Source organism: Danio rerio, chromosome 12 (assembly GCF_052040795.2).
Source record: "Danio rerio strain M-AB ecotype USA chromosome 12, GRCz13ab, whole genome shotgun sequence".
NCBI lineage: Eukaryota > Metazoa > Chordata > Actinopteri > Cypriniformes > Danionidae > Danio > Danio rerio.
The window spans coordinates 2,928,782-2,942,500 of record NC_141032.1 but is presented as its reverse complement, the minus strand read 5'-3'; the positions used below and the strand labels follow the sequence as shown (position 1 = coordinate 2,942,500).

At 39.8% G+C, this 13,719-nt stretch overlaps 1 protein-coding gene and 1 long non-coding RNA gene across 13 annotated transcripts in view; one reads left to right on the top strand and one right to left on the bottom strand.

Moving 5' to 3' along the window:
• Nucleotides 1-13,719, bottom strand: part of frmpd2 (FERM and PDZ domain containing 2) — a 451,768-nt gene that overhangs the window by 410,771 nt on the left and 27,278 nt on the right. For all 7 annotated transcript variants that reach the window (XM_087275530.1, XM_087275531.1, XM_087275534.1 and 4 more), the window contains 8 exons: nucleotides 13,480-13,665; nucleotides 11,448-11,607; nucleotides 11,208-11,364; nucleotides 8,206-8,291; nucleotides 8,045-8,122; nucleotides 5,751-5,858; nucleotides 4,203-4,319; nucleotides 3,599-3,777 (listed from right to left, as the gene is read on the bottom strand). In XM_087275530.1, coding sequence (XP_087131656.1) covers nucleotides 3,599-3,777; nucleotides 4,203-4,319; nucleotides 5,751-5,858; nucleotides 8,045-8,122; nucleotides 8,206-8,291; nucleotides 11,208-11,364; nucleotides 11,448-11,607; nucleotides 13,480-13,665 — 1,071 coding nt within the window. The remainder of the gene's footprint in view (nucleotides 1-3,598; nucleotides 3,778-4,202; nucleotides 4,320-5,750; nucleotides 5,859-8,044; nucleotides 8,123-8,205; nucleotides 8,292-11,207; nucleotides 11,365-11,447; nucleotides 11,608-13,479; nucleotides 13,666-13,719) is intronic.
• Nucleotides 1-13,719, top strand: part of LOC103911892 (uncharacterized) — a 122,041-nt gene that overhangs the window by 90,494 nt on the left and 17,828 nt on the right. For 4 of the 6 annotated variants that reach the window (XR_015503739.1, XR_015503740.1, XR_015503737.1 and 1 more), the window contains one exon: nucleotides 4,198-4,379. The exons of the other annotated variants lie outside the window; for them this stretch is intronic. This is a non-coding gene — a long non-coding RNA (uncharacterized LOC103911892). The remainder of the gene's footprint in view (nucleotides 1-4,197; nucleotides 4,380-13,719) is intronic. 6 annotated transcript variants of the gene reach the window in all.

Genomic DNA, 13,719 nt, shown 5'->3' with positions numbered 1-13,719 from the left:
AGTACTCCTGTCCCCTGTTCACCTGCCTAGACCTCAGCCAGCTCACAAGATGGCAGTCTCCAGTTCCCCATGTCACAAGATGGCTGCCTCCAGTCTGCCATTTCACAAAATGGCCGCCAACAGTCCAGCTTACAAGATGGCTGCATTCAGTCTTCCAGCTAACAAGATGGCTAACACCAGTTCTCCATGTCACAAAATGGCCGACTCCAGTCCTCCAGCTCACAAGATGGCCGACTCCAGTCCTCCAGCTCACAAGATGGCCGACTCAAGTCCTCCAGCTCACAAGATGGCCGACTCCAGTCTTCCAGCTCACAAGATGGCCGACTCAAGTCCTCCAGCTCACAAGATGGCCGACTCCAGTCCTCCAGCTCACAAGATGGCCGACTCCAGTCCTCCAGCTCTCAAGATGGCCGACTCCAGTCCTCCAGCTCACAATGTGGTCACAACCAGCCCTCCAACTCACAATGTGGTAAACGCCAATCTGCCACCAGCTCACAAGATGGTTTCTTGTTCCGAGTCCTTTCCTGTCCTTGTTCCTGTTCTAGTTCCTGAAATACCATCACCTGAGCCACCAGAATGGCCTCCACCACCTGAGTTACAAGAGCTGATGCCACCACCAGAGCTGTTACTACCAGAGCTGCCACCGCCACCTCCAGAGCTGCCAGACCCTCCAGAGCTGCCAGACCCTCCAGAGCTGCCAGACCCGCCAGAGCTGCCAGACCCGCCAGAGCTGCCAGACCCGCCAGAGCTGCCAGACCCGCCAGAGCTGCCAGACCCGCCAGAGCTGCCAGACCCGCCAGAGCTGCCAGACCCGCCAGAGCTGCCAGACCCGCCAGAGCTGCCAGACCCGCCAGAGCTGCCAGACCCGCCAGAGCTGCCAGACCGTCCAGTGCTGCCAGATCCTCTAGAGCTGCAAGAGTCTACGCCGGAGCCAGAGTCTACGCCACAGCCAGCGCCACAGCTGGACACACAGCCAGAGTCGACGCCGCAGCCAGAGTCGACGCTGTCGCCTGAGCTTCCTGAATGGCCGCCGCCGCCTGAGCTTCCTGAATGGCCGCCGCCGCCTGAGCTTACTGAATGGCCGCCTCCTGAGCTTACTGAATGGCCGCCTCCTGAGCTTACTGAATGGCCGCCTCCTGAGCTCGCTGAATGGCCGCCGCCTCCTGAGCTCCCTGAACGGCCGCCGCCTCCTGAGCTTCCTGAACGGCCGCCGCCGCCTGAACTCCCTGAACGGCCGCCGCCGCCTGAACTCCCTGAACGGCCGCCGCCGCCTGAACTCCCTGAACGGCCGCCGCCGCCTGAACTCCCTGAACGGCCGCCGCCGCCTGAACTCCCTGAACGGCCGCCGCCTGAACTCCCTGAACGGCCGCCGCCGCCTGAACGGCCGCCGCCGCCTGAACTCCCTGAACGGCCGCCGCCGCCTGAACTCCCTGAACGGCCGCCGCCGCCTGAACTCCCTGAACGGCCGCCGCCGCCTGAACTCCCTGAACGGCCGCCGCCGCCTGAACTCCCTGAACGGCCACCGCCTCCTAAGCTTCCTCAATGGTCGCAGCCTCACGCTCCAGGCCCTCCGCAGTTCCACGCTCCAGGCCCTCCGCAGCTCCACGCTCCAGGGCCTCCGCAGCTCCACGCTCCGGGTCCTCCGCAGCTCCACGCTCCAGGCCCTCCGCAGCTCCACGCTCCAGGCCCTCCGCAGCTCCACGCTCCAGGCCCTCCGCAGCTCCACGCTCCAGGCCCTCCGCAGCTCCACGCTCCAGGCCCTCCGCAGCTCCACGCTCCAGGCCCTCCGCAGCTCCACGCTCCAGGCCCTCCGCAGCTCCACGCTCCAGGCCCTCCGCAGCTCCATGCTCCAGTCCTGCCCCCGCTGCATGGTCCTGGCCCTCCATCCCTCCCCCTGTTCCGCCTCCGCTCCACCTCCCGCCTGAACTGTATTTGGAGCGTCTGGAAGCCGCTCTTTAGAGGGGGGGCTATGTTACGATAACCAGCGATCATTCACTGGAGATCGCTGGTTTCCTCTATCATCATTCACTTCACTTCCGCATTCCCCAGGACTACATTTTCATACATGCACTTCTCCCAATCACGCACGCCTGGTCACTCATCTTCCTGATTACATCACCAGCTGAAACCTGTCACAGACTGAGATTACACACAGTATTTAAGCAGCACACACACTCATTCACATTGCCGAGTCTTGTTTACTGTTAAGTGACATTTCAACGCGTTTCTTCCTGTCTTGTTTCTCCGTGTCTGAACCCAGCTTTGTCTCCTAGTTATCCTGTTTAGCCGCCAGCCTTTCGACCTTTTGCCTGTACCTCGATTACGACTCTGGATTTGCCCTCACATACCTGTTCTTACCTGTATTGACCATTGCTTGCCTGACTGTGATTAAAACCTGCATATTGGATCCTACCTTCTGTTGTTGGTGTCACTCCCCGGCGTTACAGCCAGATGCTGTCCGCCGTGCAAATGGCAGCTATATGTAAAATGTAACACCACGTACACCATCGCAAACGGGCTTATACTGAGTAAACTAATTTATAACTAATATATAAAGTTAGGAGCACCGGTGCTACCAAGCAAAAATGTTCATTTCGAGCCTTGTATATATATATATATATATATATATATATATATATATATATATATATATATATATATATATATATATATATATATATATATATGTGTGTGTGTGTGTGTGTGTGTGTGTGGGTATATATATATATATATGTATATGTATGTATATATATGTATATATATAGATATATTTATATGTATATATATGTATATATATATATATATATATATATATATATATATATATATATATGTGTGTGTAAAATATATACACACATACATATATATACATATGTGTGTGTGTGTGTGTGTGTGTGTGTGTGTATATATATATATATATATATATATATATATATAATTTCAAGTAAACTTATTTTGTTAAACTATTACTTTAGAAAACAGAAAGCACTAAATAGGCAAAAAAGCTTGCATTTTTATTTGATATTTCCAAATGCTGTTGAATGTGAGCTGAATGCATTTCATAAAACTGAACTGAACTATTTTTAAAGATTTAGTTGGTAAATTACCACATTATATATGTAGTTTGTTGGTGTTTCGCTCAAATACTTATATTACCAAATCAGCAGATGTATTCTTACTGTACTTAAGATGCCAATTTTTCATACAGAGTCAGGCTGACCTGCATGCTCTAAGTATGCTCCATATGTATGGCATGAGCTTCAAGATATAATACATAAGGAATCTGTACCATCTATCGCTATATTTAAAAATATTGTAAAGTCTGTCTATTTGGAACAGTGCACGTGTTTTAATAATTGATTATGGTTTATTTAATTTTTCTTTTTGTCTAACTTAATCCTATGCTGCCTTTCTTGACTAGGACTCCCTTGTAGAAGAGATATTGTATCTCAGTGGGACTTTCCTGGTTAAATAAGTAACTAAATCATTAAATAAATACATAAAAACCCTCTTATTGTTGCATAACATTCCAGATTCCACAGTCTACAGTGTAGTTAAAATGAACAATCATGCACACACTGCTCCTCATTTTCAGTACCTGTGCGTTGATGATGCGGACCTCAGGAACGTGCAGTCTGTTCGAGGCTTTCGGGGTCATCATGACACTGACCAGCTCGTCCAGAAACTCGTCTCCGGTTCTGCCGTCTGCCAGGATTGTGCTCTGAGACTCGTAGCTGCGCTCGTTCAGAGAAACAGATCCTCCACGCTTGCACTGAGCTGAGGAGTTCACAAACACACACTCCATCATTAAGCATTCACAAGCAGAATAGCTACCTCATCTCTGTTCCCAAACGCAATGACTTCAGTTTTCTCTTTGTTTAACTGAAGAAAGTTTTGGCACAATCAATTGTTCATTTTATCAATGCACTGGCAGAGGGTTTCAATGGGGCTGTAGTCATTAGGCAGTAAGGCTAAGTAGATCTGGGTGTCATCAGCATAGCTGAGGTAGGTGATTTGGTTCTTTCTCATTATTTGGCTCAGAGGCAGCATATAAAGGTTGCACAGGAGATGTGCCAGAATCGAGTCCCGTGGGACTCCACAGTCAGCTTAAGTCAGCTTAACTGATGCAAGTTAAATTAACTTGTAAAGTTAAATTAAAAAACAAAAAAATTGAAGTGAGCAACATATTTTTTCTAGTGTACCTTTGGGCTGTGAAATGATGAGCTCCACGTCATTGGAGCTGCTTTGCATGATGTCAGCGGCTTCACTAAACGACATGCCCTCCAGACTGAGCTGATTCAGAGAGATCAGACGACCACCTGAAGAAGATCAAACTCACATACAGACCATGGCTGTGTCTGAAATCGCGCACTACTCGAGTAGGTACTAGATCTGTATTTATAATGAACCAGTGCTTATCATGTTAATGCACAAAAGAGGCACTCAGTGTCATTCACAACAACTAAACACCATCATGGCAACACACAATGCTAAAGTAATGCAATCACTATTATTGATCATGATTAGATGTAACAAAACTAATGTACATCACAGATGAGGAAAAAAAAACAGAAATGTAAAACAAAAAACAAAACAAAAAGGGAACTGTTGTGAAGAGAATTCTGGAAAAATCAATTTACGCTTTACAGAATATAAATTAATGGAAATTTACTGTTATGCAATTTTTTACTATTTATATGGGAGGAATTTTTACAGTGCAAAAGTGAATGTGATCTTTAGATGTTTGTGAATTTAATGTGCTGTTAATTTAGCAATGATTTTGGTCCTGTTTGACAAGAATGTCCATTGACAAAAATAAAAAAAACGGTCAAAGACTTTGCATTTAGGCAGCTTTTCTGCGGATTAGTCCAGCGAATTCACTTTCCGTTGTGTTGCTTAACCAACGCAATCTCATGGCAATTCGTAACTTTTTGATTTAGTGGTTAATTCGTACAATTTAGTATGATTTGCTCATCACCCAATGACGGTTAGGGGTGGGGTTAGGTGCCACGCCTCCTTTTTAAAATCGTACATTTTTGTACGACTAAATTCGTACAAATTCGTAAAAATTAGCCACTAAACTGCCAAAACATAAAATATAAAACCACATGATGGCATTAAGAGTAGAATCCATGTAGATACGTTGCCTTCCAAAGACACAAATTACACTTCTTAGACTGTAATTTTGCTTGAAACATTTGCGAATGTTTGCAAAAGCATTGTTTTCGTTCAATTGCATGACTTTTTTTGATGCACATCTCATCATAATTTGTGCATTTTTTCCTGTCGGATATAAAGTCTACCCTACTCGGATATGAGCAGAAGTACATAAAGTACATATATTTATATATATATTTTTTTATAAAATATTATGAGTGATAAATTTATGCACATCTTGGCATGTCCATTGGGTATTTTTATTCAATATTACAAAATGTGCTAAAAAATTGGCAGATGGAAACATAGTCAGTGTAAGTTTCTAAATAAGTGATTATTTTATTGTCAAATTAACGTTTGTATAATGACAGAAATCGAAATAATTTGTATTATTACTAAAAGACAACTCGATAAGTGTAAATAACTATTACGGGGTCTATATTTTTATTTATTTCATTACATTTTTATCAGCCAGCAAAACACAAACAAAACGGCATTCCTTTCCAATGCTCAAATTCATTCACTTGCTTTCATTCACTACTTTAAGTGGACTATAGTAATGTAGGGAATAGTGATTTATTGAAAGGCTTCACCTGGTTTGATGCGTCCATCTCGATCTGCTGGACTTCCAGGTACAACTGAAGCGATGAAGATCCCGAGGTCCAATTTCCCAGCGGTGTCTTCTCCAACTATGACAATACCTACAAAGTAAAGCGAGACTGAATTTACATTCAGACTTAAATACAATTTACTTAAAAGAATAGCTCACCCAAAAATAATTTCACCCATGGACTTTAGCTTATTAGTTTGTAACTGTTGTTATGCTAGCACTTTGGTAGAAACATACATGATGATAACATGGTACCATCATGGATACATGGTCGCTAACCGTGTGTTCAAACATACTAGCACAGGGGTGTCCAAAATCAGTCCTGGAGGGACGTTGTCCTGCAAAGTTTAGTCCCAACCCCAATCCGACACACCTGGGCTAGCTAATCAAGCTCTTACTTTGTATACTAGAAACTTCCAGGCAGGTGTGTTGAAGGAAGCTGGAACTAAACTATGCAGTACACCGGCCCTCCTGGATCGAGTTTGGCCACCCCTATACCAGCATTTGACTATAGCACTACAATTGCTAGATAGTTAAACCAAGCTAGAAACATGCTAGTAACATTGTAACAAACATGACAACAGTACATTCAATTTAAATTATATTAAAAATGTTAACTTGTACCAGAAAAATGCTAGTAATCCTGGTATTGTGATAAGTCACACAAAAACAAGATACCAACAACAAACTAGAAAATGTTGTGATAAGTCAAGCTAAAACAATGCTAGCAACATGCTAAGTCAAAGTAACCAAGCTAAAACTATGTTATAAAATGTTAGCAATAAGTTGAATGCTAATAATAATATTCTAAAACATACTAACATTTGACTTTAATGCTATAATTAAGCCAAGCTATAATCGTGTTAGCAACATGTTAAAATGTTAAAACATGTTAACCATAGGCTACACTAATGCATCATAATGTAATGCTAAATCATACCAGAAACATGCTAGTAATGTGTTATTATAATCTGGTATTGTTACGAGTCACACAAAAACAAGATGTCAACATACTAGAAATTGTTGTGATAAGTCAAGGTAAAGGGATGCTAGCAACATGCTAAGTCATGGTAAATCAAGCTAGAACCATGTTAAAAACTTGTTGAAAAATGTTAGAAATAGATTAGCAATATGCTAACGCACAGTTGTTAGCACTACACTTGTTAAACTAAGCTAAAAACTATTAACTACTGTTAAAATATGTTAACAGTGGGCTACACTGATGCATGTTGTTACATCGAAATGAATGCTAAATCATACCAGAAACATGCTAGTAATGTGTTATTAAATCCCACTATTGTTATAAGTCTCACTAAAAACAAGATACCATTATACTATAAAATGTTCCGATAAATCCTGCTAAAACAATGCTAGCAACATGTTCAGTCAAGTTAAATCATGCAATAAAACATGTTAGCTAAAAATGCTATAAATAAAATGCTAAAGCATGCTAGTAAGATGTTAAAACATACTAAAACTTGTTGCAACAGTAAACATCCTAACAAGTTGTTGGATCTTGACATTGCATGTTAACGATGTGCTAAATTATGCTAAAAACGTTAAGGACTTGCTGAAAAATGCTGGCAACTTTATAACAACACACGCTAGTGAGATATTAAAATGTAATAAATGATAATAAACGTTAGCAAAATGCTAAAAAGCCAACTTATTGCAAGCGTTTTTACTAACAACAGGTTGAAACAGTGTAGGAGCTTGCGTGCTAAACAAAGTTAGCAATGTGCTAAACCTTGATAGCAATATGTTACCAGCTTTCAGGATACTTTGAGTAAAGTGAAAGACTTAGTAGGGTTTAATATTCATTTACGACTTTTGAAATAGTATGTAAAATTTTTATGTACTTACTAAAGTAACTTGGACTTAGTTATTTGTCATTGCTGTTAAATACACGTATGTGATGAAATCAGCCTAGTCTCACGAGAAAACGTAAGTATTTTAAGTTTTGCCAGTTTAGTGGCTAATTTGTATGAATCCGTACCAGTTCAGTCGTACGAAATTGTATGATTTAAAAAAGGAGGCGTGGCACCTAACCCCACCGCTAAACCCAACCGTCATTGGGGAATGAGCTAATCGTACTTAATTGTACAAATTAGATCGTACGAATTCATACGAACTAGCCACTAAATCAAAAAGTTACGAATTACCATGAGATTGTGTTGAATGAAATCTACTCACTTAAATTAAATAACAATTAATTTTTTATACTTATTCTATACTTATATATTAGTATTAAAGAGCCGGTGTGCAGAATCTACTCACCAAGTCCGACTTTAGGGTCTTTTTTAAGGGAAACGCAGATGATTTCCCTCTCTGGAGTACGGGCACCTGTTGGCGTGTCTGAGACAATAGGACCTATTAGATTGTGCTTGTTCCCAGTTAAACAAAGAGCTTCATGTTATGGGATTATTGCAAATCCAAACCTCTTAGAGGCGAAGACACTGAAGGGACGTCAGAGCCGCGCTTTGGAGTACTACAAAGGCTTCTCTGTAGAATTGGACTTTGGGATCTAGAAGGGAAAATATTTATAAATAAGTGAACATGGTGAAAATGTTAAAAAAAAAAAAGTGCCATGAAATGGAAGTCACTTATGTGCTGGATATCAAAGCGGTTCAGTGGTTAGCACCATTGCCTTATAGCAAGAAGGTCACTGGTTTGAGTCCTGACTAGGTCAGTTGGCATTTCTTTGTGGAGTTTGCATGTTCTCCCCGTGTTGGTGTGGGTTTTCTCCGGGTGCTCCGGTTTTTCCCACAGTCCAAACACATGCGCTATAGGGGAATTGGGTAAACTAAATTGGCCCTCGTGTATAAGTGTGTTTGTGAATGTGAGTGTATATGGGTTTCAGCTGGAAGGGCATCCGCTGCTTAAAACATACAGTATGCTGGAATAGTTGGCGGTTCATTCTGCTGTGGCGACCCCTGATGAATAAACGGAGTAAGTCAAAGGAAAAATAATGAATATATGAAAACTCTGAGATGAAAAGCAACAGTTTTCATAGTTTTTCTTTTACTGACAGACTGGGCTGTAGCTATTGGTTATTTTAGTAATCTAGTATTTACTGATTATTCCATCAGTTAATCGAGTAATTGAATAAGAGGTAGTTTTTCCTTGATTAAAAAGCAATGCTAAATGTACAAGAGAAACGATAGATCAGGTCTCTTAAAATAAACCAGTTTTTAGAAAAACATTATATATATTTGTAGCTAAAATTCCATTAATATATGTGACAACTAGGTGGCGCAGTAGGTAGGGCTGCCGCCTTACAGCAAGAAGGTCGCTGGTTCGAGCCTCGGCTGGGTCAGTTAGTGTTTCTGTGTAGAGTTTGCATGTTCTCTCTGCGTTCGCGTGAGTTTCGTCCGGGTGCTCCGGTTTCCCCCACTGTCCAAACACATGCGGTACAGGTGGATTGGGTAGGCTAAATTGTCCGTAGCGTATGAGTGTAAATGAGTGTGTGTGGATATTTCCTAGAGATGGGTTGCGGCTGGAAGGGCATCCGCTGCATAAAAACGTGCTGGATAAGTTGGCGGTTCATTCCGCTGTGGCGATCCCGGATTATTAAAAGGACTAAGCCGACAAGAAAATGAATGAATATGTGACAACTAAACCCTTGCATTTATCTAAAATTTGCTTTAATGATTATGTTTGGATTCAAGTTACTAAAGAAAAAAGCCATTTGTTGACAGGTTTTTGCAAAATAAAAATAAAAATCAGGAAAAAAATTAGCGAGTAGGAATAAAATTGTATTTAACCAAGTGAAGGATAATATATACTGGTAATATGCAACATTTTTCAGTAAAACGTGTGTTTTTCCCAATAATTTAGCTTTTACATCTCTCTTTAAATATATCTATTTTTTATTTAAAATTTTTCCCAATAAAATGATCTCCAGTATTGTTGTACGTGCAATATTTTTATGGTATTAGATAAGAGATTTTGAAATCTACATATGCAAAAATAACAAACGTGTGTTTTAAATGTGCACTAGTCACTCCGCTAGCCTATAAGAAGACTAAAAAGAATATACCAAACTGAACAATGCATGAAACATGTGGTATTGTCTGCAGTGTCTTTACCTTTACAATGCAAAAAATGCTTTTCTTACTTTTTTAAAAAGTGTTTGTGTTGTTTCTAGGCCAAATATCTACAAATTCTTAAATCTAGAAGCATTTACTAGTATAATAAATAATAATTTACGAGTATAAAATATTGTCTTGATACCCCCCCCCCCCCCCCCCACAAAACCAACAAAATATTCTGCCAATAGGCGGGGTGAGCAAACAATCTTATTTTAAAAAGAAAACAAGATTATTTTGCTTATCCATTTGTCCAGATTATTTAGCTTGTTTTTACGGAAAAACTCACTTTATTTTGTTTAACATTTCTGAAAACAAGACAATATTTTAACAAGGAACCAATATTTTAATGAACACTGTCTAGGAAATGCTTATTGAGTTTAGAATTTTTAGATGTTTGAACTAGAAACTGTCACAGTTGCAGGTTTGTGCGCTCTTCCGGAGTGTCTGTTTGATCATGTGAGTTTGTTTTGTTTTAGTTGCCCACGTGTATTTGTTTTGGTCACGTGTTATGAAGTCACTCAGTTAGTTTGATTAGTTCGCCAGCTGAGGCTCATTATCACAACTATATATATGCTACGTTTTCTGTGTTTCCTTGCAGTCCGTTACGTGTGCTTATGTGTTCATTTGCCTGTGCTCAGGACCGTGCGGAGTTACCACTGGACCCTGTTTTCCCGTCTGATCTCTGCTCTGGTTTCTCCTAGCCTTAGCACCGCGCTCTCTGTTACATTTATCTTGACTTTGTCAATAAATATTCTTTCACTTGCACTTGGATCCATCTGAACATTCTTTGTACTTAACAGAAACAAGACAAAATCTCTTAAGTAAGAGTTGTAGTGTACAAGTTGAAATCAGAACTATTAACCCGCCTGAATTATCCCCCCTTTTTCCCATTTCAGTTTAATAGAAAGATTGTTTTTTCAACACATTTCCAAACATAATAATTTTAATAACTCATGTTTAATAACTGGTTTATTTTATCTTTGCCGTGATGACAGAACATAATATTTGACTAGATATTTTTTAAGATTCTAGCATTCAGCTTAAAGTGACATTTAAAGGCTGTTTTGGAGACGATCAAAAGTAATATAGCTTAAGGGGGTCTAACAATATTGACCATAAAATAGTACTAAAAAATGTAAAACTGCTTTTTATTCTAGCCAAAATAAAACAAATAAGACTTTCTCTATGAGAAAAAATATTATAGCAAATACTGTGAAAAATTCCTGAATCTGTTGAACATCATTTGGGAAATATTTGAAAAAGAAGTTAAAATAAAATCACAGGAGGGCTGATTATTATGACTTCAACTCTACATGTTTATGTTTGTAGCACATGTAGTTAATTCTGACCCGGTGTTGTCCAGTAAGTCTCGCTGTAGTTTGATCTTGGCCTCGATCCGGGTGGCGATGTCTTCACAGAGTTTGCTCATGGATTCGTCAGCGCTGCTGTCGTTCACCTCATTATTCTGAGCTCTGCACAGGGCTGCGTACTGAACAATACTCTCCTCTGCAGACACATCAACACACATCAGGGTTACTGTTGTAAACTAGCAGAGTAAAAAAGCTCTGGACACTGTGGATCTGACCGACCTGAAGCCAGGCTGTGCGTGAGCTGCCGAGAGCTCATCTCTTTGTGAAACTTGTGCTGTGCGGAGCAGAGGTCGCACAGGTATTTGGCAACTTTAGACTTTTCGGTCAGAAAGACGTGCTTCTTTTTGCTGGTGCTGCATTCAATGATGAACTTGCGCCGCTGTGATGATGAGAACAAAAAATTAACATGACGACTGAAGTCATGTATTTGAAAAATACTGTATTTCTCTCTACAACTTGTGTATATGTATATATGTATTTATGTATATGTATATATATATGTGTGTGTGTGTGTTTATATATATATATATATATATATATATATATATGTATGTATGTATATGTATGTATGTATGTGTGTGTGTGTGTGTGTGTGTGTGTGTGTGTGTGTGTGTGTGTGTGTATATGTATATATATATATATATATATATATATATATATATATATATATATATATATATATATATATATATATATATATATACACATACACACACACACTACCTGACAAAAGTCATGTCGTCTATCCAAGTTAGGAACAAAAAAATATTTGATTATTTGGTATCAGAAGTGGCTTTACGCTTATTTGACCAAAATAAAATATGATTCTTAATTTTACTTATTTCATTAGGACAGAAAGGTCTGACTTTGCCTAGACAAAAGTCTTGTTACTGAACAGAAATAATGTCCAATATAGAATATAAAGTCCTGCTGCAGTGGAGACAGAATGAATATTGTGTCTGACTCCATCATGAGCTTGGAGGACTGCATCCATACATCTCTGACATGACTCAAATCACTCTTTAATAAAGTCATCTGGATATGTCATCTAATATAATCATCAGAAGCTATATATTCCTGGAAAGGTTCAAGACTTCTAAATAAATACTTCTAAATTCATTTACGGTCACCCTTTAACCTGTGGGAGGCTTTACGGTTGCATTTTCAAACCCTAATATTGTAGTCTAAAAGTAAAGCAATCATGACAAACTAGATATCGTTTGAAAGCTTCATGTTTCTAGTTTCCATGTCTGATTTTTGAGAATTATTACTGTGCAACAGTTATTTATTAATTTGCAACAATGATACTTATTAGCATTACTTTGCTACAGCAATCCACATGTAAAAGATTTTTATATGTTTTAGAGGCTATGCTCAAGTCAAACTACCCATTTGTCTACTTTACAAATATTGTTAAAAGTATGAAAACATATGGTTCATGTTCCTCAGAACATACACAGAAGACTGGTGGTGATGGCCAAACTAAATTTTTCTGAAAGCTCTTTTTTGAGCTACCAGGATTATAATTTGTTCATATATTTAGCTTTAATTTTCTGTTGGCAGTTCATTCCGCTGTGGCGACCCCTGAATAATAAAGAGACTAATCGGAAAACAAAATGAAAAAGAAAAAAAATTATATATATATATATATATATATATATATATATATATATATATATATATATATATATATATATATAAATTTTTATTTATTTATTTATTTATTTATTTTCGGCTTACTCTCTTTATTAATCGGGTTGCCACAGCGGAATGAACCACCAACTATTCCAGCATGTTTTACGCAGCGGATGCCCTTCCAGCTACAACCCAGTACTAAAAAACACCCATCCACTCTCACTTTCTCACACATACAGACACACACACACACACACACACACACACACACACACACACACACACTACGGGCAATTTAGTTGATTTAATTAATATAGCGCATGTCTTTGGGTTGTGGAAGAAACCGGAGCACCCGGAGGAAACCCATGCCAACTCCACACAAAACATGTAAAACTCCACACAAAAATGTCAACTGGCCCAATCAGAAGTCGAACCAGCGACCTTCTTGCTGTGAGGCGACAGTGCTAACCACTGAGCCAAAATTAATTTTCCATTACTTTTAAAAAGGCCTGTTCACACATTATCTTTTAATGATAGTTTACCAGTCATTTTCTACAAATGTGTGTGTGTGAGAAAGGTGTGTCTTCTCATAGTGTGTTCGAGTGTGTGTACTCACAGTTGAGGTGATGCTGCTCGTGTCTCTCCAATGGAATGTAAGGCTTGCGGTGCGGCAGTTATTAATAACTTCATACACAGTGATGCACTTGGCACAGACTCCCAGCAGAAGCTCTCCAAACACAGGCTTCTTCTCTCGGGCCACGCGGTGAAACAGCACACCATACTCCGGCAGCTGCTGAACGCTCTGAACAGAAGTTTATAAGACAGATTGGTCACACTTTATAATACGGTTACACTA